The sequence below is a fragment of the Oncorhynchus mykiss genome, chromosome 30 (genome assembly GCF_013265735.2).
Source record: "Oncorhynchus mykiss isolate Arlee chromosome 30, USDA_OmykA_1.1, whole genome shotgun sequence".
Taxonomy (NCBI): domain Eukaryota; kingdom Metazoa; phylum Chordata; class Actinopteri; order Salmoniformes; family Salmonidae; genus Oncorhynchus; species Oncorhynchus mykiss.
In genome coordinates, this window is record NC_050570.1 from 7,575,863 (window position 1) to 7,602,178 (window position 26,316).

At 44.1% G+C, this 26,316-nt stretch overlaps 1 protein-coding gene across 2 annotated transcripts in view; it reads left to right on the forward strand.

Annotated features, from left to right (window-relative positions):
• LOC110521236 (zinc finger protein 609) overlaps positions 1-26,316 on the forward strand; it is a 181,666-nt gene that overhangs the window by 39,008 nt on the left and 116,342 nt on the right. For both annotated transcript variants that reach the window (XM_036968847.1, XM_036968845.1), the window contains exon 2: positions 24,606-25,472. In XM_036968847.1, the coding sequence (XP_036824742.1) occupies positions 24,738-25,472 (735 nt within the window). In that variant the 5' untranslated portion in view covers positions 24,606-24,737. The remainder of the gene's footprint in view (positions 1-24,605; positions 25,473-26,316) is intronic.

Here is a 26,316-nt window from a genome sequence, read left to right on the forward strand (position 1 = left end):
CTGCCTCCTGCACTCCTGACCACATCTAACCCTGTCTTTCTGCCTCCTGCACTCCTCACCACATCTAACCCGGTCTTTCTGCCTCCTGCACTCCTGACCACATCTAACCCTGTCTTTCTGCCTCCTGCACTCCTAACCACATCTAACCCTGTCTTTCTGCCTCCTGCACTCCTGACCACATCTAACCCTGTCTTTCTGCCTCCTGCACTCCTGACCACATCTAACCCTGTCTTTCTGCCTCCTGCACTCCTCACCACATCTAACCCGGTCTTTCTGCCTCCTGCACTCCTGACCACATCTAACCCTGTCTTTCTGCCTCCTGCACTCCTAACCACATCTAACCCTGTCTTTCTGCCTCCTGCACTCCTAACCACATCTAACCCTGTCTTTCTGCCTCCTGCACTCCTAGCCATGTGTAACCCTGTCTTTCTGCCTCCTGCACTCCTAGCCATGTGTAACCCTGTCTTTCTGCCTCCTGCACTCCTAGCCATGTGTAACCCTGTCTGTCCGCCTCCTGCACTCCTAGCCATGTGTAACCCTGTCTTTCTGCCTCCTGCACTCCTAGCCATGTGTAACCCTGTCATGTCCGCCTCCTGCACTCCTAGCCATGTGTAACCCTGTCTTTCTGCCTCCTGCACTCCTAGCCATGTGTAACCCTGTCATGTCCGCCTCCTGCACTCCTAGCCATGTGTAACCCTGTCATGTCCGCCTCCTGCACTCCTAGCCATGTGTAACCCTGTCTTTCTGCCTCCTGCACTCCTAGCCATGTGTAACCCTAAGCCTGTCTGTCTGCCTCCAGAGTGTAAAGCGCTCCTATCATGTTGACTGACTGTGTTAAATCCCACTTCTGGTTATTTATATAGCTAACCAATGACTATAATTTCTCACTTAGACCTAACTGACATTTCCTTTCTCCAAATCTGTTTGGTAAAATCCTGTATTTAGCAGTGTGTCGGGCTGGACGGTCTTGGAGTGAACATGTTAGAGGTATGCAGACTCTGGTGTAGGTTGAACATCGACCCCAGGTCTAGTGAAAACTGATAAGTAGTTTAGCAGTGCATTGAACTTCCTTGACAGCTGTTGTGCGTTGGTTTGTTTCGCAAAAAACAATACCAAGGAAAAACCTCAAGACTTTATAGGAGGCAGAAGAGTCATAGTTCAGAGGTCAGCATTAACAAAGCACTAATCTCATCAGAGGAATTTGCCTGTTAAATTGGACAAGATTGAGGTAAATTGGTCATTCCCTGCATGCCTGGGGAAACTAGGGAGTTTTCCCCGGCCAAAGGTCACGGAGAACGATCAAGATAAGCTCATCTGTTTAGATGAAGAGGGCTCTGACAGCATTTTAACTACTTTGCAGACATATAAACCGAAAATCATGATATCAGTTTTTAAAAAAAATCAAATTTCCAGTTTATGCTACAAAACCAACTTTATAAGAGGTTTTAAAAATAGGTTCTATTAGACTCAACATTTCATGATGTACACAGTTCATTCAATGCATGATTAATATAATTCACCAATACATTTCTTGGCAGTCCAAAAAATATTGGGTTGTAAATCAAGGCTGGCCTGTTACATCGTTTGCTGCCTCGATTCAGCATGTTTCAATGACTCAATATTTTGGACAAAAATTGACGAATGTAAGGCTGGGAATATCAATACAATCAAACTATCAAGGGCAATGATCACAAGTCAGTTGTAACGTGGCTAATAGGCTAGCGTATCTATTTATGTAGCGAGCTAAAAACAAGGAGTTTAATGTTAGCTAGCTAGCTGCTAGGAGGATGTCATGTCTTTGGAGGAGTAGGTGAGTGACTGACTGTTCAAATGGTCAGAGTGAGGTGTTGTCACATTTGCGTCTGGAACTAACTGAGGGAGAGGGAGCCTACCTCCTAACCGAGGGAGCCTGCCTCCTAACCGAGGGAGCCTGCCTCCTAACCGAGGGAGCCTGCCTCCTAACCGAGGGAGCCTGCCTCCTAACCGAGGGAGCCTGCCTCCTAACCGAGGGAGCCTGCCTCCTAACCGAGGGAGCCTGCCTCCTAACCGAGGGAGCCTGCCTCCTAACCGAGGGAGCCTGCCTCCTAACCGAGGGAGCCTACCTCATTTTATTAGGTTTTATTTACTGCAGTGTCTTACTTGTCCAAACGCACGGCCTCTTTCCCGCTCTATATTGCTTTAGAATTTTCACAAATGCCTTACTATACGGAATTGTCAAACATTCTAAGAATTTATGACAAGGTGAAAATTACCATATCGAAGCGCTCGCTTGTCAGAAAATAAAAAGTGTAATTCTTCCAGGAGTGTATATGAACAGACTTTAAAGATTTAATGTTGCTAAAATGCTGTCAGTTCCACTTAAATCATTATGATTTCAAGAATGGACGTAAAAAAAAAAAAATCACAGCGCTTTCATCCTCAATTTGTTCATAATTTAATTTCATTAAATTTAATTTATTGTACGTTGTTTCGTAACTCCACGGCAGCTCAGTGAGTTTAATAGCAGCGTCTATGGGAAGGAGCCCTTTCAGTCTCCATTAGACAAGTAAGTAAGGACTATAGGCTATATTTTTGCACAATTCAATCAAAATGGAAAGGTTAATTCTGGACATTGGCACAGTTTGACCACCTGAAACTTGCCTGATGCAATTTCAGTGCTGAGGAAGGCAGTGCTTGATAACGGTATCTGCCATGAAGGTTAGGCAGTGTTTGATAACGGTATCTACCATAAAGGTTAGGCAGTGCATGATAACGGTATCTACCATAAAGGTTAGGCAGTGTTTGATAACGGTATCTAGCATAAAGGTTAGGCAGTGTTTGATAACGGTATCTACCATAAAGGTTAGGCAGTGTTTGATAACAGTATCTACCATAAAGGTTAGGCAGTGCTTGATAACGGTATCTACCATAAAGGTTAGGCAGTGCTTGATAACGGTATCTACCATAAAGGTTAGGCAGTGTTTGATAACGGTATCTACCATAAAGGTTAGGCAGTGTTTGATAACGGTATCTACCAGATGAAAGGTTAGGCAGTGTTTGATAACGGTATCTACCATATGAAAGGTTAGGCAGTGCTTGATAACGGTATCTACCATATGAAAGGTTAGGCAGTGTTTGATAACGGTATCTACCATAAAGGTTAGGAAGTGTTTGATAACGGTGTCTACCATATGAAAGGTTAGACAGTGTTTGATAACGATATCTACCATATGAAAGGTTAGGCAGTGCTTGATAACGGTATCTACCATAAAGGTTAGGCAGTGCTTGATAACGGTATCTACCATAAAGGTTAGGCAGTGTTTGATAACGGTATCTGTCATAAAGGTTAGGCAGTGTTTGATAACGTTGTCTACCATATGAAAGGTTAGGCAGTGTTTGATAACGGTATCTACCATAAAGGTTAGGCAGTGCTTGATAACGGTATCTACCATATGAAAGGTTAGGCAGTGCTTGATAACGGTATCTACCATATGAAAGGTTAGGCAGTGCTTGATAACGGTATCTGTCATAAAGGTTAGGCAGTGCTTGATAACGGTATCTGTCATAAAGGTTAGGCAGTGTTTGATAACGTTGTCTACCATATGAAAGGTTAGGCAGTGTTTGATAACGGTATCTACCATAAAGGTTAGGCTGTGCTTGATAACGGTATCTACCATATGAAAGGTTAGGCAGTGCTTGATAACGGTATCTACCATATGAAAGGTTAGGCAGTGCTTGATAACGGTATCTGTCATAAAGGTTAGGCAGTGCTTGATAACGGTATCTACCATAAAGGTTAGGCAGTGTTTGATAACGGTATCTACCATATGAAAGGTTAGGCAGTGTTTGATAACGGTATCTACCATAAAGGTTAGGCAGTGCTTGATAACGGTATCTACCATATGAAAGGTTAGGCAGTGTTTGATAACGGTATCTACCATAAAGGTTAGGCAGTGTTTGATAACGGTGTCTACCATATGAAAGGTTAGACAGTGTTTGATAACGGTATCTAGCATATGAAAGGTTAGACAGTGCTTGATAACGGTATCTACCAGATGAAAGGTTAGGCAGTGTTTGATAACGGTATCTACCATATGAAAGGTTAGACAGTGTTTGATAACGGTATCTACCATAAAGGTTAGGCAGTGTTTGATAACGGTATCTACCATAAAGGTTAGGCAGTGTTTGATAACGGTATCTACCATATGAAAGGTTAGGCAGTGTTTGATAACGGTATCTACCATAAAGGTTAGGCAGTGCTTGATAACGGTATCTACCATAAAGGTTAGGCAGTGCTTGATAACGGTATCTACCATAAAGGTTAGGCAGTGCTTGATAACGGTATCTACCATAAAGGTTAGGCAGTGTTTGATAACGGTATCTACCAGATGAAAGGTTAGGCAGTGTTTGATAACGGTATCTAGCATAAAGGTTAGGCAGTGCTTGATAACGGTATCTACCATATGAAAGGTTAGGCAGTGTTTGATAACGGTATCTACCATAAAGGTTAGGCAGTGTTTGATAACGGTGTCTACCATATGAAAGGTTAGACAGTGTTTGATAACGGTATCTACCATATGAAAGGTTAGGCAGTGCTTGATAACGGTATCTACCATAAAGGTTAGGCAGTGTTTGATAACGGTATCTACCATAAAGGTTAGGCAGTGTTTGATAACGGTATCTACCATAAAGGTTAGGCAGTGCTTGATAACGGTATCTACCATATGAAAGGTTAGGCAGTGCTTGATAACGGTATCTACCATAAAGGTTAGGCAGTGTTTGATAACGGTGTCTACCATATGAAAGGTTAGACAGTGTTTGATAACGGTATCTACCATATGAAAGGTTAGACAGTGCTTGATAACGGTATCTACCAGATGAAAGGTTAGGCAGTGTTTGATAACGGTATCTACCATATGAAAGGTTAGGCAGTGTTTGATAACGGTATCTACCATAAAGGTTAGGCAGTGTTTGATAACGGTATCTACCATATGAAAGGTTAGGCAGTGCTTGATAACGGTATCTACCATAAAGGTTAGGCAGTGCTTGATAACGGTATCTACCATAAAGGTTAGGCAGTGTTTGATAACGGTATCTAGCATAAAGGTTAGGCAGAGTTTGATAACGGTATCTACCATAAAGGTTAGGCAGTGTTTGATAACAGTATCTACCATAAAGGTTAGGCAGTGCTTGATAACGGTATCTACCATAAAGGTTAGGCAGTGCTTGATAACGGTATCTACCATAAAGGTTAGGCAGTGTTTGATAACGGTATCTACCATAAAGGTTAGGCAGTGTTTGATAACGGTATCTACCAGATGAAAGGTTAGGCAGTGTTTGATAACGGTATCTACCATATGAAAGATTAGGCAGTGTTTGATAACGGTATCTACCATAAAGGTTAGGCAGTGCTTGATAACGGTATCTACCATATGAAAGGTTAGGCAGTGTTTGATAACGGTATCTACCATAAAGGTTAGGCAGTGCTTGATAACGGTGTCTACCATATGAAAGGTTAGACAGTGTTTGATAACGATATCTACCATATGAAAGGTTAGGCAGTGCTTGATAACGGTATCTACCATAAAGGTTAGGCAGTGTTTGATAACGGTATCTACCATAAAGGTTAGGCAGTGTTTGATAACGGTATCTACCATAAAGGTTAGGCAGTGCTTGATAACGGTATCTACCATATGAAAGGTTAGGCAGTGCTTGATAACGGTATCTAGCATAAAGGTTAGGCAGTGTTTGATAACAGTATCTACCATAAAGGTTAGGCAGTGTTTGATAACGGTATCTACCATAAAGGTTAGGCAGTGTTTGATAACGGTATCTACCAGATGAAAGGTTAGGCAGTGTTTGATAACGGTATCTACTATATGAAAGGTTAGGCAGTGTTTGATAACGGTATCTACCATAAAGGTTAGGCAGTGTTTGATAACGGTATCTACCATAAAGGTTAGGCAGTGTTTGATAACGGTATCTACCATAAAGGTTAGGCAGTGCTTGATAACGGTATCTACCATAAAGGTTAGGCAGTGTTTGATAACGGTATCTACCATAAAGGTTAGGCAGTGCTTGATAACGTTATCTACCATATGAAAGGTTAGGCAGTGCTTCTACACCTGCATTGCTGTTTGGGGTTTTAGGCTGGGTTTCTGTACAGCACTTTGAGATATCAGCTGATGTACGAAGGGCTATATAAATAAATTTGATTTGATTTGCTTGATAACGGTATCTACCATAAAGGTTAGGCAGTGCTTGATAACGGTATCTACCATATGAAAGGTTAGGCAGTGTTTGATAACGGTATCTACCATAAAGGTTAGGCAGTGTTTGATAACGGTATCTACCATATGAAAGGTTAGGCAGTGTTTGATAACGGTATCTACCATAAAGGTTAGGCAGTGCTTGATAACGGTATCTACCATATGAAAGGTTAGGCAGTGTTTGATAACGGTATCTACCAGAAAGGTTAGGCAGTGCTTGATAACGGTATCTACCATAAAGGTTAGGCAGTGTTTGATAACGGTATCTACCATATGAAAGGTTAGGCAGTGTTTGATAACGGTATCTACCATAAAGGTTAGGCAGTGCTTGATAACGGTATCTACCATAAAGGTTAGGCAGTGTTTGATAACGGTATCTACCATATGAAAGGTTAGGCAGTGTTTGATAACGGTATCTACCATAAAGGTTAGGCAGTGCTTGATAACGGTATCTACCATAAAGGTTAGGCAGTGCTTGATAACGGTATCTAGCATAAAGGTTAGGCAGTGTTTGATAACGGTATCTACCATATGAAAGGTTAGGCAGTGTTTGATAACGGTATCTACCATAAAGGTTAGGCAGTGCTTGATAACGGTATCTACCATATGAAAGGTTAGGCAGTGTTTGATAACGGTATCTAGCATAAAGGTTAGGCAGTGTTTGATAACAGTATCTACCATAAAGGTTAGGCAGTGCTTGATAACGGTATCTACCATAAAGGTTAGGCAGTGCTTGATAACGGTATCTACCATAAAGGTTAGGCAGTGCTTGATAACGGTATCTACCATAAAGGTTAGGCAGTGTTTGATAACGGTATCTACCATAAAGGTTAGGCAGTGTTTGATAACGGTATCTACCATAAAGGTTAGGCAGTGTTTGATAACGGTATCTACCATAAAGGTTAGGCAGTGTTTGATAACGGTATCTACCATAAAGGTTAGGCAGTGCTTGATAACGGTATCTGTGTGAGAAATAAAATAAATATAAATAAAAAAACAGGCTATAAAATGGCAAAGTTAAGAGCTAATATTAAGCACAGGTCTTTCCTTGCTCACCTCTCAGTCCCAAACTGGCATTCTCCCATAAGCATTTAAACACCTGCAGCTCATTAGCTTAGTTAGTGGGAGGAGCCTACAATGAACAATTAGCCAACCCGTGCTGACATACAAACATTCCTCACATACATTCAATTAAAGACAATGAACTGGTTTAGGTGACATGGTGGAAAATGATATTAGAGAACAGAGTCCTACACATAAATAATCAAATACACAAAGACTTGTGGGAAATATTCAGTCTTTCTTTTACGTGGGGATGTGTTTACATCGTCACAATCTGCCACATGGAATGTTAAGGCCTGTTATTTGGAATCCTAGTTTCCTTGTACTCCTGCACACAATAAATGAAAACTATTCAAATATGAAGTCAGACAGACACAAAGAAACCGCAGAGCAGTGGTTTTAAACTGCTTTAAATGTGTCTTATTGTGTCCAGTTCGAACAAACCTGGGAAACATTAACAAACAACTTGGAAGAAGATGAATACGTTTTGAAAATCTAGTGGTTGTTTGGCCATTAAAATAAATAAAAAAACAGGACATCTTTACTAAGCCCAGAAGCTTAGCAGTGACGGCTGTGTGGTCCATATCGAGTGTCCAGAACATATTTCAGTCAGCTGTTTACATTTTTTATTTCAACCGACAAATTAGCCTACATAATAAATCGAATGCATCTGGTGTAGAAATGCATCCCTGTTCTAGCTAGCTGCGCATTCTGACTTTAATTGTAATCAACACTGCTCAAGTCATATCTCAGAGTGTAGTAAAACATGACACAATTGATTGGGCTGTGCTTCAGAGACCCCAGAAATGTCACTGAGCTACTGACACGCTGCACAGTGGGACTCTGCGCTGTATAGTGATCATTGGTTGCTGTAATGGCTGTCTGAACATGAGTGACAGGAGAAAATGGCCTACTGTCCTTGAGGCTGAGCATTGTCTCTGTGTTCCCCCGGGACCCTTCTGTTCTCTGGGTTGATACAGGGCCATTGCAGTGGTTGATGGCTTGGCTCTCTCTAATAGAGCCTCCTGCAAATGCTCCATAGCTGCACTTCACACTTCTGGGGGAAATCAATCTGGCAACTTGTCAGGTCTGTGAAGGTGCGGACGGACCTCTTCCTGGCCAGAGTTGTCGGCAGAGCACTGTTTCTGTGCCGTGTGTAAAAAAAAAAAAGAGCTGGAGCTGATCTGTGACATGGCGGCTGGGTCTGCAATGCGCTCCCTCTCTTTGAACCTATTACCCGGGGGGGGGGGGTTCTCATCCCTCCCGCCTGCCAAATGGTTTTCTCTCTTTCTCTCCTCTCTTCTCATCCACCGATCATGATGAAGTGAAATCTGATGCATACCGATTACCTTGCTTTATTCGTATGTATGCACCAATGGGAATGGAGATGGAAAAACAACGGGAAATGTTTCGTTTCTGCCGCGGCTTATCTGACAGCACAGTGGACATATCAAAGGGTTTCTCTGTGGTCTCGACTGGAGTAGCATGGCCCAGCTGAACTAAAAAGCCTTGGTCTGCAACGAGCAGATAAAGAGACTATACCTTATAGGCTGCCGAGTCAACACTGTGTTTGACACGGCACCCAAACAGTACCCAGAGGGACTGTACCATGTTGTGTAGGGGGGGAGGAAATTAAAGTCCTGTACTCTGAAGTGGTTGCCACCTACCTCCCCTTGGGGTGGCAGGTAGCCTAGTGGTTTGAGCGTTGGGCCACTAAACCTTTTGGGATCGATTCCCAAAGCTGGCAAGGTAAAAAAAAATCTGTCATTCTACCCCCTGAACAAGGTAGTTAACCCACTGTTCCTAGGCCATCAATGTAAATAAGAATGTTCTTAATTAACTGACTTGCCTAGTTAAATAAAGGTTAAATTCAGACACTAAGCAGAGAATGGCTGCTCTCTCCAGTTCCTGATAATTCAAGCATTTTGCTACCCCTGCAATAATGTGTGTGTGACCAATAAAATTTGATTTGATGATCTCCATCACCTGTAGCCTGGTTTGGGATATTTCTATTTCAGTCGGCAGACAATCCAATTACACTGGCCGGCCTCGGCGTGGATCCCTGCACAGAATACCCGTCCCTCATTAGCGGGTCCTACAAATGTAATTGAAGTCCTTATTTGGTTGTTATTCTGCAGTGCTAAAGGTGCCAGCCTCAAGAGGTGATCAAAACCAGGGCTGTGTTACCAAGATGGGGGCTGTACTACCAAGACCGGGGCTGTGCTACCAAGACGGGGTCTGTGCTACCAAGACGGGGTCTGTGCTACCAAGACGGGGTCTGTGCTACCAAGACGGGGTCTGTGCTACCAAGACGGGGTCTGTGCTACCAAGACCTGGGGCTGTGCTACCAAGACCTGGGGCTGTGCTACCAAGACGGGGGCTGTGCTACCAAGACGGGGGCTGTGTTACCAAGACCGACTCAGTTTTTATTTGCTCTCTATCGTGCCGGCTTTCATCACCACTGGCATGTTGTGAAATTGGGATCGAAATGGAATTTCTCATTCTGCGGGCCTGTTGCCATGGATACACTGTAAACGGAGGTTTTGAATGAGCGTTATTGAAATGAAGAATTGCAGTTGGAATCCACTCTCCAACCCCTGAGGGAAATGCTTTGCTGCTCTCCTATTCATGAAAATATTGATTCAATCAGAGATGTTTGAGAATGGTGAAAAACAGAATGTTGTGGATGGATTGTAAAATGATATACTGGAACATTGCCTGTTCAGATTGTTCCTTTAAGCCCTCAGTACTGAACTAGACTACAGTGGGAGGCAATGCACGCAGGCTCTGTGAATGCAAACCCATTATTTAAGATATGAAAACACTTGACGTCGAAAAGCTTTAGGCCTAAATGGTAGGCTTTACAAAAATAATTGGGTGAATGAGGTCATGTGACGTGACAACAGATTCCCTTTGGCAGGTAAGGATTTTCTTTGTGTTTGATCAACCCTGGGAGATTGATTTGAGGAGTGATACTGATCCGAATGGACAGCATTCAAACCTGCGTGGGATGTTTAAACAGCATACGGTGCTTTTACTGATAAGGGCAACACACTGGGTCGTCACAGATAGGGTCGAGAGGGGTCCGGAAACCCTATCAGAAGGGACGGTGGGAAGGGGTGGTGGAAAGCAGTACTGATATGTGACTGCTGAAGGTGGCCACTGTCTGTAAAAGGCTGACAGTGAAACCGGTGAGTTATGAGCCTGGCAGGCAGAGCCCCGGCGGCCATTGGGGATCCTCCTGTCCCTCCTTAATGATAGCTGAATAATGCAGGCAGGCAAAGCTCCCAGGAAGCAGAGGCAGATCACACTCAGCCCAGCAGCCACGTCAATAGCCGAGCAATCAATGTCTGCCTAGTGCAGAGCGGGTTCCGGGTCTGAAAAAGCAATAGGGCCGTCTGTATCACTCAGTGTGTCATCATCTCTGAGCGAAGGCTCGATAAATCGTTCCCCGGGCCTGCCACAGTGGAGGAGGTGTCTCTGCTCCCAGAGGTCTCTGATTTAGTGAGGGGGGGGGGGGGGGGGGAAACAAAAGGGAATATGAAAACCATAGCAACTCTTTCATCTCGTGTAGCGGGCCTAATCTAACCAGGGGGAAGTGCTTCTGCCTGTGCTGCTGCTTCTTCTCTATACCACGCCCCAGCCTCTTCAGAGAGCTCTCTGTGATTCACACAGAGCCTGTCACTTTCTCTCTGCGCCAGCAGGCTTTGAAACCTCATTCTTTATTAGAGTTTTTCAATTACTCTGCAGCGAAGGGGGAATAAAAAAAAATAAATGAAAGGCGGTGCTGTGCAGGCAGAGCTCTGCCCAATCAGGTCACAGGTTCTCTTGTGTAATCTCTCGCGCTTGTTTTTTTCCCAGCTCTCTCCATCTTGTCTGTTTTTTAATTTTTCTCCACTGCTTTGAAAGCCCTGACAGAACCGAGGTTGGAATCAATCTGATCCCTTTGTCTGTCATCGTGTTGCGAGAGGCGTCCCTGGGCCGCGGATGCTTTATGCTCCCTTCACGTTTCTCATCAGGCATTCGCTGCGAATGCCTGTGTTAATTAGGCCCTTGTAGTGCAGCGGGAGCGTGTCTGCCCAGATTCACTGGTGCCTCTCCTCGCTGTTCACTTCCTGGCTCACTGGCATGTGGCAGAGAAAGCTAAATGAGTGTAGATATTTACAGACACCTGGAAGGGCACCTGTAGCAGCACAGTAAGCCACCAGGGTTTTTGTGTAACTGACTGGAGAGGACAACCTGTTCAGGGGCTAACAGAGCACACTCAGTACACATTGAGCTGGCGCTAGGTACTGTAGGCTAACCATCGAGTAGGAACTGTATCTTTCTGTAGTTAATGGAAGTCATGCTTTTTGGTATCAGGATGTTTTAATGGAATCACATTTTCCACGGAGGTGCAGCGAAATGAAAAGGAATGATCTGTCGGAATGGGGCGTATTATTATTATTATTATTATTATTATTATTATTATTATTATTATTAATGTGAGTTTGGAAGGAGAGTTTACAGTCTAACCTGACACCTATGTATTACCTAGGTATTTGTAGTTGTCCACATATTCTAAGTCAGATCCGTCCAGAGTAGTGATGCTAGACGGCTGGACGGGTGCGGGCAGCGATCGGTTGAAGAGCATGCATTTCGTTTTACTTGCATTTAAGAGCAGTTGGAGGCCATGGAAGGAGTGTTGTATGGCATTGAAGGTTTGTTAACACAGTGTCCAAAGAAGGGCCAGAGGTATACAGAATGGTGTCGTCTGTGTAGAGGTGGATCAGAGAATCACCAGCAGCAAGAGCGACATCATTGATGTATACAGAGAAAAGAGTCAGAACGAGAATTAAACCCTGTGGCACCCCATAGAGACTGCCAGAGGTCCGGACAACAGGCCCTCCGATTTGACTGAACTCTATCAGAGAAGAAGTTGTTGAACCAGGCAAGGCAGTCATTTGAGAAAACCAGGCTGTTGAGTCTGCCGATAAGAATGCAGTGATTGACAGAGTCGAAAGCCTTGGCCAGATTGATGAAGACTGCTGCACAGTATTGTCTTTTATCGATGGCGGTTATGATATCGTTTAGGACCTTGAGCGTGGCTGAGGTGCACCAATGACGAACTCGGAAACCAGATTGCGTAGCGGAGAAGGTACGGTGGGTTTCGGAATGGTCGGTGATCTGTTTGTCCAGATTTTGCAGCTCTTTCAGAACATCACCTATCTGGGTTTGGGGGAAGGAGAAATGGTAGAGTCTTGGGCAAGTTGCTGTGAGGGGTGCAGAGCTGGGATGGTCCTGGTTGGTCTCTGAATGGTAGACCAGGTGGTGTTGGAGGGCCAGTAGGAGGTGCTCTTTCCTCGGATCGCAAAAAAATATCCCAGTGCCCCAGTGTTTGGGGACTTTGCCCTGTGTAGGGAGCCGTCTTTTGGATGCGACATTAAACGGGTGTCCTGACTCTCTGTGGTCACTAAAGATCCCATGGCATTTATCACCCCTACTCTTATGAGAACACCAGTGTCCTGGCTAAATTCCCAATCTGTCCCTCATACCATCACGGTCACCTAATCATCCCCAGCTTACAATTGGCTCATTCATCTCCCTTCCTCTCCACTGTAATTATTCCCCATGTTGTTGCTGTCAATGAGAATGTGTTCTCAGTCAACTTACCTGGTAAGGTAAGGGTAAAATAAAAATAAAAAATTGCAATGGTATTGGACTTCAGATAGCTCAGGACTAGTATCAAGCTATTATCTCAAATTGAAGCATTTCCAGCAGAATGATAGCCTGTTAAATTCTAAACCCTTAAACGATGTAACGTTATTTCTGTGTCTGCAAGCTGTGTTGCGCCTCTACATGACCCTGTGGTTTTCAAATGGCTAACTGTTGCTCATAATCCTCCTCTGAGAGAGGAGCGGGGAGACAGAATTGCTTGGTATTGCTTGCCACAGTGTCTGTCAATCAGGGGATTTTCCCATGTTGCCACAATCAGGAAGTAGAGCAGAATTTGTGAAAGCAACTAAACATGTAAAAAAGTAATGGATTGGTGGGAAATTCAATTGATCTAGCAAGGGATGAAAAATGCAATTATTTAAGCCCCCTCCACTCAAGTCCACAACAATAAGATGTATATTTAATAAGCTTTAAGATGATTGATTGATCTTATGAATGCTGATAAAACTAGATGGAGAAGTCTTTTGTCAAATCTGAGGTAGTAAATTGGGCTACAGCAGGTTTGTTTGATAGAGGCGACAACAGGAAATCTGTATGGAGTAGTTTCATACTGTGTTCTGAAAACGGGAGTCTTGGTCCACCTCTAAAAAGCATCAGAAAGAGGATGGAAACCATCAGGTTGTTCTGAAATCCTTTCTGTTAGAAACAGATACGATTCCTACAATATTAATGTTACAATATAATTTGATCTCTGAGAAATTAAGCTAATTGTTAGCACCCAAATTGGCCATTTTAATTTATAGGATTCATGTACTATTCAACAAATATAGTACCTAAGATTCGATTTGGACCAAAATTTTTTCTAACAAGGAGTAATTATGATTTCATTTTTTTAACTCATGTATGATACAATGTAAATTATACACTATATACAGTACCAGTCAAAAGTTGGGACACCTACTCATTCCAGGGTTTTTCTTTATTTTTTAAAACTATTTTCTACATTGTAGAATAACAGTGAAGACATCAACACTATGAAATAACACATATGGAATCATGTAGTAACCAAAAAAGTGTTAAACAAATTTTTATATTTGAGATTCTTCAAAGTAGCCACCCTTTGCCTTGTTGACAGCTTTGCACACTCAAGGAATTCTCTCAACCAGCTTCATGAGGTAGTCACCTGGAAAGCATTTCAATTAACAGGTGTGCCTTGTTAAAAGTTAATTTGTGGAATTTCTTTCCTCAATGCGTTTGTACCAATCAGTTGTGATAAAGTAGGGTCGGTATACAGAAGATAGCCCTATTTAGTGAAAGACCAAGTCAATATTATGGCAAGAACAGCTCAAGTAAACAAAGAGAAACAATTGTCCATTACTTTTAAGACATGAAAGCCAGTCAATCTGGAAAATTTCAAGGACTTTGAACGTTTCTTGAAGTGCAATCGCAAAAACCATCAAGTGCTATGATGAAACTGGCTCTCATGAAGACCGCCACAGAAAAGGAAGACCCAGAGTTTACCTCTGCTTCAGAGGATAAGTTCATTAGAGTTACCAGCCTCAGAAATTGCAGCCCAAAGTAAGACACATCTCAACATCAACATCAGAGGAGACTGCGTGAGTCAGGCCTTCATGGTTGAATTAGGAAAGAAACCAATACTAAAGGACACCAATAATAAGAAGAGACTTGCTTGGCCCAAGAAACATGAGCAATGGACATTGGACTGGTGGAAATCTGTCCTTTGGTCTGATGAGTCCAAATTTGAGATTTTTGGTTATAACCACTGTGTCTTTGTGAGACGCAGAGTATGTGAACAGATCTCCCTCCGCATGTGTGGTTCCCACCGTGATGCCTGAAGGAGGAGGTGTGGTGGTGCTTTGCTGGTTACACTGTCAGGGGTTTATTTAGAATTCAGAGCACACTTAACCAGTATGGCTACCACAAGTATTCTGCAGCAATACACCATCCCATTTGGTTTGCGCTTAGTGGGACTATTATTTGTTTTTCAACAGGAAAATGACCAAAACACACCTCCAGGTGTGTAAGGGCTATTTGACCAAGAAGGAGAGTGATGGAGTGCTGCATCAGATGACCTGGCCTCCCCAACCACCCGACCTCTACCCAATTGAGATGGTTTGGGATGAGTTGGACTGCGGAGTGACTGAAAAGCAGCCAACAGGTGCTCAGCATATGTGGGAACTCCTTCAAGACTGTTGAAAAAGCATTCCGGGTGAAGCTGGTTGAGAGAATGCCAACGCGTGTGCAAAGCTGTCATTTAAGGCTGAAGGTGGCTACTTTTTTGGTTACTACATGATTCCATATATTATTTCATAATTTTGATGTCTTTACCATTATCCTGCAATGTAGAAAACAGTAAAAATAAAGGAACCCCCCCCCCCCTTTTTTAATAGCCCTTATTTTACCAGGTAAGTTGACTTTGAACACGTTCCCATTTACAGCAAAAATCTGGGGAATAGTTACAGGGGAGAGGGGAGAGAGAGGGGGGGTGAATGAGCCAATTGTAAGCTGGGGATGATTAGGTGACTGATGGTATGAGGGACAGATTGGGAATGCAGTGTGTCCAAACTTTTGACTGGTGTGTGTGTGTGTAAAAAAGTTAGATACTCTACCGTCCAAAAGTTTGGGGTCACTTAGAAATGTCCTTGTTTGTGAAAGAAAAGCACATTATTTGTGTCCACTAAAATAACGTCAAATTGATCAGAAATACAGTGTAGACATTGCTAATGTTGTAAATGACTATTGTAGCTGGAAATGGATGATTTTTAACGGAATATCTACATAAGGGTACAGAGGCCCATTATCAGCAACCATCACTCCTGTTTTCCAGGGGCACGTTGTGTTAGCTAATCCAAGTTTATCATTTTAAAAGGCTAATTGATCATCATAGAAAACCCCTTTGCAATTACGTTAGCACAGCTGAAAACTGTTCTGATTTAAAGAAGCAATAAAACTGGCCTTCTTTAGACTAGTTGAGTATCTGGAGCATCAGCATTTGTGGAGTGGGCAGCCCCGGTGCACAACTGAACAAGAGGACAAGTAAATTGGTGTCTAGTTTGAGAAACAGATGCCTCACTGGCAGCTTCATTAAATGGTACCCGAAAAACACCACTCTCGACTTCAACAGTGAAGAAGCGACTCCAGGATGCTGGTCTTCTAGGCAGAGTTCCTCTGTCCAGTGTTTGTTCTTTTGCCCATCTTAATCTTTTCTTTTTATTGGCCAGTCTGAGTTGTGGCTTTTTCTTTGCAACTCTGCCTAGAAGGCCAGCATCCTGGAGTCGCCTCTTCGCTGTTGATGTTGAGACTGGTGTTGTGCACCAGATTTGAGAGAAATAAGCTTTTTGTGCATATGGAACATTTCTGGGATCTTTTATTTCAACTCATGAAACATGGTACCAACACTGTACATGTTGCGTTTATATTTGTGTTAAGTATAAATGTGGTTTTGTAATATTTTCAGTGGAAATGAGTTAGTCCTTGTGCATAGAGTTGTATAACTTTGCCGTCATTGGCTTTTGTTTATCATACATTTTAAAGTGAAACATCTGAGTCTCGACATCACTCTGTTGCCATGGACTTGCCCAGATTATTTTGGAACAATTACCATGTAAGGAGAGTGTTACTGAATGACAATGAAAAGAGAGCAGAGCAGCGAGTGGACATTTTGTAATCGCGTCTCATCCTGCAGAAATCCTCCGACTTCGGTTAGTTTAATTAAGTGTGGAATTAGAGACATTTCACCAGAAAGGCAGTTCTCAGAATAGCTCTGCTTGCCTTAGAATAATCCACTGTCATTTCAAGCAGCACAAATAGTCTTATTAGATTCTATGTTATCTTTTCAACACGGTCTTTCCCTGACATTGCAGGAGAGAGTTCTTAAAATCACAGATTGATCAAATCAAATGTAAAGTTTATTTGTCACATGCGCTGAATACAGTGAAATGCTTACAGGCTCTAACCAAGAGTGCAAAACAGGTATTAGATGAACAATAAGTAGGTAAAGAAATAAAACAACAGTAAAAAGATATGCTATAACAGTAGCGAGGCTACATACAGAGACACCTGTTAGTCAGGCTGATTTGAGGTAGTATGTACATGTAGATATGGTTAAAGTGACTATGCATATCTGATGAACAGAGAGTAGCAGCAGATTGATAGTCAGACAGCTAGGCCTAAATTGTTTATCAAGTAGAACCCATCCATTTTTGCAGTATGTTTGGCTGTCTGTCTGGATTCTTCCTGGTTTTGTGGCCTCATGTTTTTTAGTTGGGATTGTAGTTGACGGGAATGCTTGCACCTCTCAGCAGGCTCAAGCCCTGTGACTAAAGGATTAGACCAGACTACTTAAGAGTTATTTTCTATTTATTTATTTATTTATCCCCCCCCCACACCCCCTGTCTGACCATCTGGCTTCACAACCAATCAAACGCAGACGGAGCATTTTACCCTGCTGCTGGGTGAGCATTTCAAGAATTCAACAGAATACACTGCAACACAGCCAGAGCTATAGTAGCTAGAGCAAGGAAGGACCCAATGCGGAAAAGTGGCTATCCACTGGCTCTATATCCTGTTTCCACTCGCTAGATTGTAACTAGCTATAGTAGCTAGAGCAAGGAAGGACCCAATGCTGAAAACAGTGGCTATCCACTGGCTCTATATCCTGTTTCCACTCGCTAGATTGTAACTAGCTAGAGCAAGGAAGGACCCAATGCTGAAAACAGTGGCTATCCACTGGCTCTATATCCTGTTTCCACTCGCTAGATTGTAACTAGCTATAGTAGCTAGAGCAAGGAAGGACCCAATGCTGAAAACAGTGGCTATCCACTGGCTCTATATCCTGTTTCCACTCGCTAGATTGTAACTAGCTAGAGCAAGGAAGGACCCAATGCTGAAAACGGTGGCTATCCACTGGCTCTATCCTGTTTCCACTCGCTAGATTGTAACTAGCTAGAGCAAGGAAGGACCCAATGCTGAAAACGGTGGCTATCCACTGGCTCTATATCCTGTTTCCACTCGCTAGATTGTAACTAGCTAGAGCAAGGAAGGACCCAATGCTGAAAACGGTGGCTATCCACTGGCTCTATATCCTGTTTCCACTCGCTAGATTGTAACTAGCTAGAGCAAGGAAGGACCCAATGCTGAAAACAGTGGCTATCCACTGGCTCTATATCCTGTTTCCACTCGCTAGATTGTAACTAGCTAGAGCAAGGAAGGACCCAATGCTGAAAACGGTGGCTATCCACTGGCTCTATATCCTGTTTCCACTCGCTAGATTGTAACTAGCTAGAGCAAGGAAGGACCCAATGCTGAAAACAGTGGCTATCCACTGGCTCTATCCTGTTTCCACTCGCTAGATTGTAACTAGCTAGAGCAAGGAAGGACCCAATGCTGAAAACAGTGTCTATCCACTGGCTCTATCCTGTTTCCACTCGCTAGATTGTAACTAGCTAGAGCAAGGAAGGACCCAATGCTGAAAACGGTGGCTATCCACTGGCTCTATATCCTGTTTCCACTCGCTTGATTGTAACTAGCTAGAGCAAGGAAGGACCCAATGCTGAAAACAGTGGCTATCCACTGGCTCTATATCCTGTTTCCACTCGCTAGATTGTAACTAGCTAGAGCAAGGAAGGACCCAATGCTGAAAACAGTGGCTATCCACTGGCTCTATATCCTGTTTCCACTCGCTAGATTGTAACTAGCTAGAGCAAGGAAGGACCCAATGCTGAAAACAGTGGCTATCCACTGGATCTATATCCTGTTTCCACTCGCTAGATTGTAACTAGCTAGAGCAAGGAAGGACCCAATGCTGAAAACAGTGGCTATCCACTGGCTCTATATCCTGTTTCCACTCGCTAGATTGTAACTAGCTAGAGCAAGGAAGGACCCAATGCTGAAAACAGTGGCTATCCACTGGCTCTATATCCTGTTTCCACTCGCTAGATTGTAACTAGCTAGAGCAAGGAAGGACCCAATGCTGAAAACAGTGGCTATCCACTGGCTCTATATCCTGTTTCCACTCGCTAGATTGTAACTAGCTAGAGCAAGGAAGGACCCAATGCTGAAAACAGTGGCTATCCACTGGCTCTATATCCTGTTTCCACTCGCTAGATTGTAACTAGCTAGAGCAAGGAAGGACCCAATGCTGAAAACGGTGGCTATCCACTGGCTCTATATCCTGTTTCCACTCGCTAGATTGTAACTAGCTAGAGCAAGGAAGGACCCAATGCTGAAAACAGTGGCTATCCACTGGCTCTATATCCTGTTTCCACTCGCTAGATTGTAACTAGCTAGAGCAAGGAAGGACCCAATGCTGAAAACAGTGGCTATCCACTGGCTCTATATCCTGTTTCCACTCGCTAGATTGTAACTAGCTAGAGCAAGGAAGGACCCAATGCTGAAAACAGTGGCTATCCACTGGCTCTATATCCTGTTTCCACTCGCTAGATTGTACCTAGCTATAGTAGCTAGAGCAAGGAAGGACCCAATGCTGAAAACAGTGGCTATCCACTGGCTCTATATCCTGTTTCCACTCGCTAGATTGTAACTAGCTAGAGCAAGGAAGGACCCAATGCTGAAAACAGTGGCTATCCACTGGCTCTATATCCTGTTTCCACTCGCTAGATTGTAACTAGCTAGAGCAAGGAAGGACCCAATGCTGAAAACAGTGGCTATCCACTGGCTCTATATCCTGTTTCCACTCGCTAGATTGTAACTAGCTATAGTAGCTAGAGCAAGGAAGGACCCAATGCTGAAAACGGTGGCTATCCACTGGCTCTATCCTGTTTCCACTCGCTAGATTGTAACTAGCTATAGTAGCTAGAGCAAGGAAGGACCCAATGCTGAAAACAGTGGCTATCCACTGGCTCTATATCCTGTTTCCACTCGCTAGATTGTAACTAGCTAGAGCAAGGAAGGACCCAATGCTAAAAACAGTGGCTATCCACTGACTCTATATCCTGTTTCCACTCGCTAGATTGTAACTAGCTAGAGCAAGGAAGGACCCAATGCTGAAAACAGTGGCTATCCACTGGCTCTATATCCTGTTTCCACTCGCTAGATTGTAACTAGCTAGAGCAAGGAAGGACCCAATGCTGAAAACAGTGGCTATCCACTGGCTCTATATCCTGTTTCCACTCGCTAGATTGTAACTAGCTAGAGCAAGGAAGGACCCAATGCTGAAAACGGTGGCTATCCACTGGCTCTATATCCTGTTTCCACTCGCTAGATTGTAACTAGCTTTAGTAGCTAGAGCAAGGAAGGACCCAATGCTGAAAACAGTGGCTATCCACTGGCTCTATATCCTGTTTCCACTCGCTAGATTGTAACTAGCTAGAGCAAGGAAGGACCCAATGCTGAAAACAGTGGCTATCCACTGGCTCTATATCCTGTTTCCACTCGCTAGATTGTAACTAGCTAGAGCAAGGAAGGACCCAATGCTGAAAACAGTGGCTATCCACTGGCTCTATATCCTGTTTCCACTCGCTAGATTGTAACTAGCTAGAGCAAGGAAGGACCCAATGCTGAAAACAGTGGCTATCCACTGGCTCTATATCCTGTTTCCACTCGCTAGATTGTAACTAGCTAGAGCAAGGAAGGACCCAATGCTGAAAACGGTGGCTATCCACTGGCTCTATATCCTGTTTCCACTCGCTAGATTGTAACTAGCTAGAGCAAGGAAGGACCCAATGCTGAAAACAGTGGCTATCCACTGGCTCTATATCCTGTTTCCACTCGCTAGATTGTAACTAGCTAGAGCAAGGAAGGACCCAATGCTGAAAACAGTGGCTATCCACTGGCTCTATATCCTGTTTCCACTCGCTAGATTGTAACTAGCTAGAGCAAGGAAGGACCCAATGCTGAAAACAGTGGCTATCCACTGGCTCTATATCCTGTTTCCACTCGCTAGATTGTAACTAGCTATAGTAGCTAGAGCAAGGAAGGACCCAATGCTGAAAACAGTGGCTATCCACTGGCTCTATATCCTGTTTCCACTCGCTAGATTGTAACTAGCTAGAGCAAGGAAGGACCCAATGCTGAAAACAGTGGCTATCCACTGGCTCTATATCCTGTTTCCACTCGCTAGATTGTAACTAGCTAGAGCAAGGAAGGACCCAATGCTGAAAACAGTGGCTATCCACTGGCTCTATATCCTGTTTCCACTCGCTAGATTGTAACTAGCTATAGTAGCTAGAGCAAGGAAGGACCCAATGCTGAAAACGGTGGCTATCCACTGGCTCTATCCTGTTTCCACTCGCTAGATTGTAACTAGCTATAGTAGCTAGAGCAAGGAAGGACCCAATGCTGAAAACAGTGGCTATCCACTGGCTCTATATCCTGTTTCCACTCGCTAGATTGTAACTAGCTAGAGCAAGGAAGGACCCAATGCTAAAAACAGTGGCTATCCACTGACTCTATATCCTGTTTCCACTCGCTAGATTGTAACTAGCTAGAGCAAGGAAGGACCCAATGCTGAAAACAGTGGCTATCCACTGGCTCTATATCCTGTTTCCACTCGCTAGATTGTAACTAGCTAGAGCAAGGAAGGACCCAATGCTGAAAACAGTGGCTATCCACTGGCTCTATATCCTGTTTCCACTCGCTAGATTGTAACTAGCTAGAGCAAGGAAGGACCCAATGCTGAAAACGGTGGCTATCCACTGGCTCTATATCCTGTTTCCACTCGCTAGATTGTAACTAGCTTTAGTAGCTAGAGCAAGGAAGGACCCAATGCTGAAAACAGTGGCTATCCACTGGCTCTATATCCTGTTTCCACTCGCTAGATTGTAACTAGCTAGAGCAAGGAAGGACCCAATGCTGAAAACAGTGGCTATCCACTGGCTCTATATCCTGTTTCCACTCGCTAGATTGTAACTAGCTAGAGCAAGGAAGGACCCAATGCTGAAAACAGTGGCTATCCACTGGCTCTATATCCTGTTTCCACTCGCTAGATTGTAACTAGCTAGAGCAAGGAAGGACCCAATGCTGAAAACGGTGGCTATCCACTGGCTCTATATCCTGTTTCCACTCGCTAGATTGTAACTAGCTAGAGCAAGGAAGGACCCAATGCTGAAAACGGTGGCTATCCACTGGCTCTATATCCTGTTTCCACTCGCTAGATTGTAACTAGCTTTAGTAGCTAGAGCAAGGAAGGACCCAATGCTGAAAACGGTGACTATCCACTGGCTCTATATCCTGTTTCCACTCGCTAGATTGTAACTAGCTTTAGTAGCTAGAGCAAGGAATGACCCAATGCTGAAAACGGTGGCTATCCACTGGCTCTATATCCTGTTTCCACTCGCTAGATTGTAACTAGCTAGAGCAAGGAAGGACCCAATGCTGAAAACAGTGGCTATCCACTGGCTCTATATCCTGTTTCCTGTGAAGGGAAGATTTTGTTTGTTGTAAAGTTACATTGTTTTTGTTATTTACCTTTCCATTTCAAGAATAATGCCGAATGCCGAGTATCTAAAATGGTCAGCCTTTGTCAAATCTACTTTGTTTATGGTACGCGTCATGCATCTCAATCAGACTCTGCAAACATCTCGAGTGCATCTCGCTCTTTCTTTCTCTCTCTCGTGTGTGTGTGTGTGTGTGTGTGTGTGAGAGAGAATTGGCCTTCCATTGTCATGAAGGAGCGAAAGGGTTACGCCAACGCATTCATATGATAAGTGCCTTGAAAAGAGGGCTTGTGTCCTCTTCCGGCACACAAGTTGTTTTTGACCCAGTGTTAGGAAATCAAAAGCGGCAAAGTGCTGTGATCTGCCTCAATGGAGGCAAAGGGCTGTGATCTGCCTCAATGGAGGCAAAGTGCTGGGATCTGCCTCAATGGAGGCAAAGTGCTGGGATCTGCCTCAATGGAGGCAAAGGGCTGGGATCTGCCTCAATGGAGGCAAAGTGCTGGGATCTGCCTCAATGGAGGCAAAGTGCTGGGATCTGCCTCAATGGAGGCAAAGGGCTGGGATCTGCCTCAATGGAGGCAAAGGGCTGGGATCTGCCTCAATGGAGGCAAAGTGCTGGGATCTGCCTCAATGGAGGCAAAGTGTGTCGGGGCCCATAAAATGCCTGGGTCTTGTTTCACTCTTTATTGGTCTGTCATGGTGTAAAAAGCCTAGTGTGGGGAATACCAATAACTCAGAAAAAACTGGTTAAGAAGAAGGTCCTTGCTAGAGAGTCTCTTTTTTGCCTTACATTTTGGTCCATTTGATCGTACAGGCTGAGACTAAGATGACCCAGAACTTCCTAAGCAAAGAATTCTGGCACAAAATGTTAGGCCCAAGTGTGTCTTTTGTTTAGTCCGGTCCTCCCACCCACACTGATTTATGAATGCAAATCTATTTGTGTGTCGTATTCAATGTTTCACAACGGAGAGGCAGTTGTTGCTTCACCAAGACCTTCGTTACAGATCATTAATGCTGACACTGTTATCCATTTCCCCCCCCCCCTCCCCCATTAGCTTATATAGAGCAAACTGGGTAAGTGGGCTTTGATTCCGGCAGTAGAAGTCAACCTTGTTTTGGTGCTTTTGTTGACTGCAGTGGATTGATATGTCATGGTGTTAATTAGACTGAATATCCGGTGAGGGAGAAGCTCTGGTGAGGAGCCTGGAGCTTGATCTCTGGGGCAGGGTTTGTGGCTTTGATGATTTCAGAGGTCTCTTTAGTCCTGCCTGACGTCAACCTGCTGGTGAAAGAGGAAATGGACTCCATATGTGTTTGGTGTTTGCAGAAACCTCACCCTCCCTGGCAAAGCCGCCATGTTGCCTTGTAAACCCAAAGGCAGCTTTCTCCCTGAATTTTGAGGAAGCTTGGTTATTGTTTTCGGGAATGGTACAGTTTATGATAAGTAAAGCTATTGCACCTTCAAATTAGGTCAAATATACACTACACATTAGGTCAACGAGCTACAGAGACTACACATTAGGTCAACGAGCTACAGAGACTACACATTAGGTCAACGAGCTACAGAGACTACACATTAGGTCAACGAGCTACAGAGACTACACATTAGGTCAACGAGCTACAGAGACTACACATTAGGTCAACGAGCTACAGAGACTACACATTAGGTCATCAAGTTAGAGACTGACTACACATTAGGTCAGCGAGCTACAGAGACTACACATTAGGTCAACGAGCTACAGAGACTACACATTAGGTCAGCGAGCTACAGAGACTACACATTAGGTCAGCGAGCTACAGAGACTACACATTAGGTCAACGAGCTACAGAGACTACACATTAGGTCAACGAGCTACAGAGACTACACATTAGGTCAGCGAGCTACAGAGACTACACATTAGGTCAACGAGCTACAGAGACTACACATTAGGTCAGCGAGCTACAGAGACTACACATTAGGTCAGCGAGCTACAGAGACTACACATTAGGTCAACGAGACAACATTGTCAGAAAGACTTTCCCTCAGGCACCTGTTTAGGAATAATTCTTTGTACACATAGGTTTACAATACTCTATGAAAGTGGATACTGTCTTGCCTGCCAGACCTTCCTGTGTTACAAGATTCTAATATCTGATGATGATCTCCTTATAGTTTATCTTGGAATGTTAGAGCTCGACTTTTGACTGCGTACTTTTCACACATCTTTTCTTCCTCCCTTTACAGAGCAAACAATGTGGGTTACTGGGAAGGGGATACGGAGAAGACCCTAAAGCTGCTGAAACCCTTCTCCCACTGCCTCAAGTGGTCTGAGAAGGTCAGACTTAACGGTGGCGCGCCCGGGCCGCTGGCACTAAGATGTCCCTAAGCAGTGGCACTGCAGGCGGGAAAGGTGTGGACTCTAATGCGGTGGACACTTATGACAGCGGCGACGAATGGGATATAGGTGTTGGCAATCTGATCATTGACCTCGACGCAGACCTAGAAAAGGACAAACTTGAGATGTCTGGCACTAAAGACGGCGGGGGCATGGCTGCCCCTCCCAGCGCTGTAGCAGCTCTACCCGACAACATTACATTTGTTAGCCCCGTACCCGCTGCTCAAGGCAAAGAGAGTAAACCCAAATCAAAGCGTAGTAAGAGCTCAAAGGACAGTGGCAAGGCCTCGGTTACAGACGGGGCCAAGAAAGACGCCCAGGTGCGAACCCAGGGTGAGGTCACAGGACCCGCCGTTGGCACAGGTCCCACGGCAAACTCAAACTCTGGAAAGGGTGCTGAGAAGAGCAGCAAAGCCTCCCGTAATGTTTCTGGTGGAAAGAAGGACAAGGAGGGGGGTTCTGGGAAAAGTAAGAAGGAGAGAAGTGAATCTGTGGCTACTATTGAGAAGGATGTAGGTGTCCTAGTGTTGCCTTTGGCATGTCGTGGCGTTCCATTTGAGGGTACGCAAAGTACAGACTTGGCTGTGGCTGAGCAACTTGGGAATATCGCCCTGGATTCCACACGGATTGTTGTACCACCGTTAGCCATTAAAAGTGAGCCAGAGGAGATGGACAACGGCGAATGCAGAAACCTGAAGAAAATGAAAAGTGAGAAGGTAAGAAACAAGCTATCATGTCTTCGTTTTTTTTTGCGTTTGGCTGCTGTTTAATCAACTGATTTGAATGATGACAGATGCCGGTTGTTTGTTTGCTGCTGCAGTATTAGTATGTCTAGCTCATCGTGACCAAGTGATTTAGGAGATTTTAATGTAGCACTTTGCTTTCAAGTGGAGTGAGCAACAGATGTAATCTAGTTCTCTGTGTGGGGGGATAAGAGCTTTGTACTGTCTCGAAACCTCTCATGTAATCACTGAATTTGATGGGTGTTAAGCAGTGCATGGGGCTCTATCTTAACGCTAATGTCTCCTCCTCTGGGGACTTTTACGCTGCTGTACACACCCCGTAGCCCAGAAAAAAGTGAATTATGTTCTGCAAGACACAACATTGGCATCAGTCTGTAGCACTACATACCATAGATTCCTGTCCTCTGTTTGCTAGTCATTTCAGCAATGGGTTACTGCTCAGGCCCTTCACTGCCATTAGGATTTGCAAACCTTCTGGTGTTCTCAGGCACTCAAATTGGCAGACTTGTTTTTACAAGGCTATGGGTTGCTTGTGGACATAGCGAGGGGGGGGGGTGGAAGGCTTCAGTGTGCCAGATGCCAAAGATGTGAGAAGCCAGAGTTCCGCAGTTCTCTGATAAGGTTCCTGACAGGGTCCCTGGAGGGTTTTGTAAAGCTATCTCACGAAGAGGCTTTGCACCAGGAGATCAGTTCCACCTGTCGGCCGTATGTCACCGCCAGGCGCTGAGACTAAAGTGAAGCTCCAGGGGAAGTGTCCGATGTCTTGTCCTGGCAACAGATTTTTTTTGTTGTTGAGAGCATCAATAAGCCTCCGCCT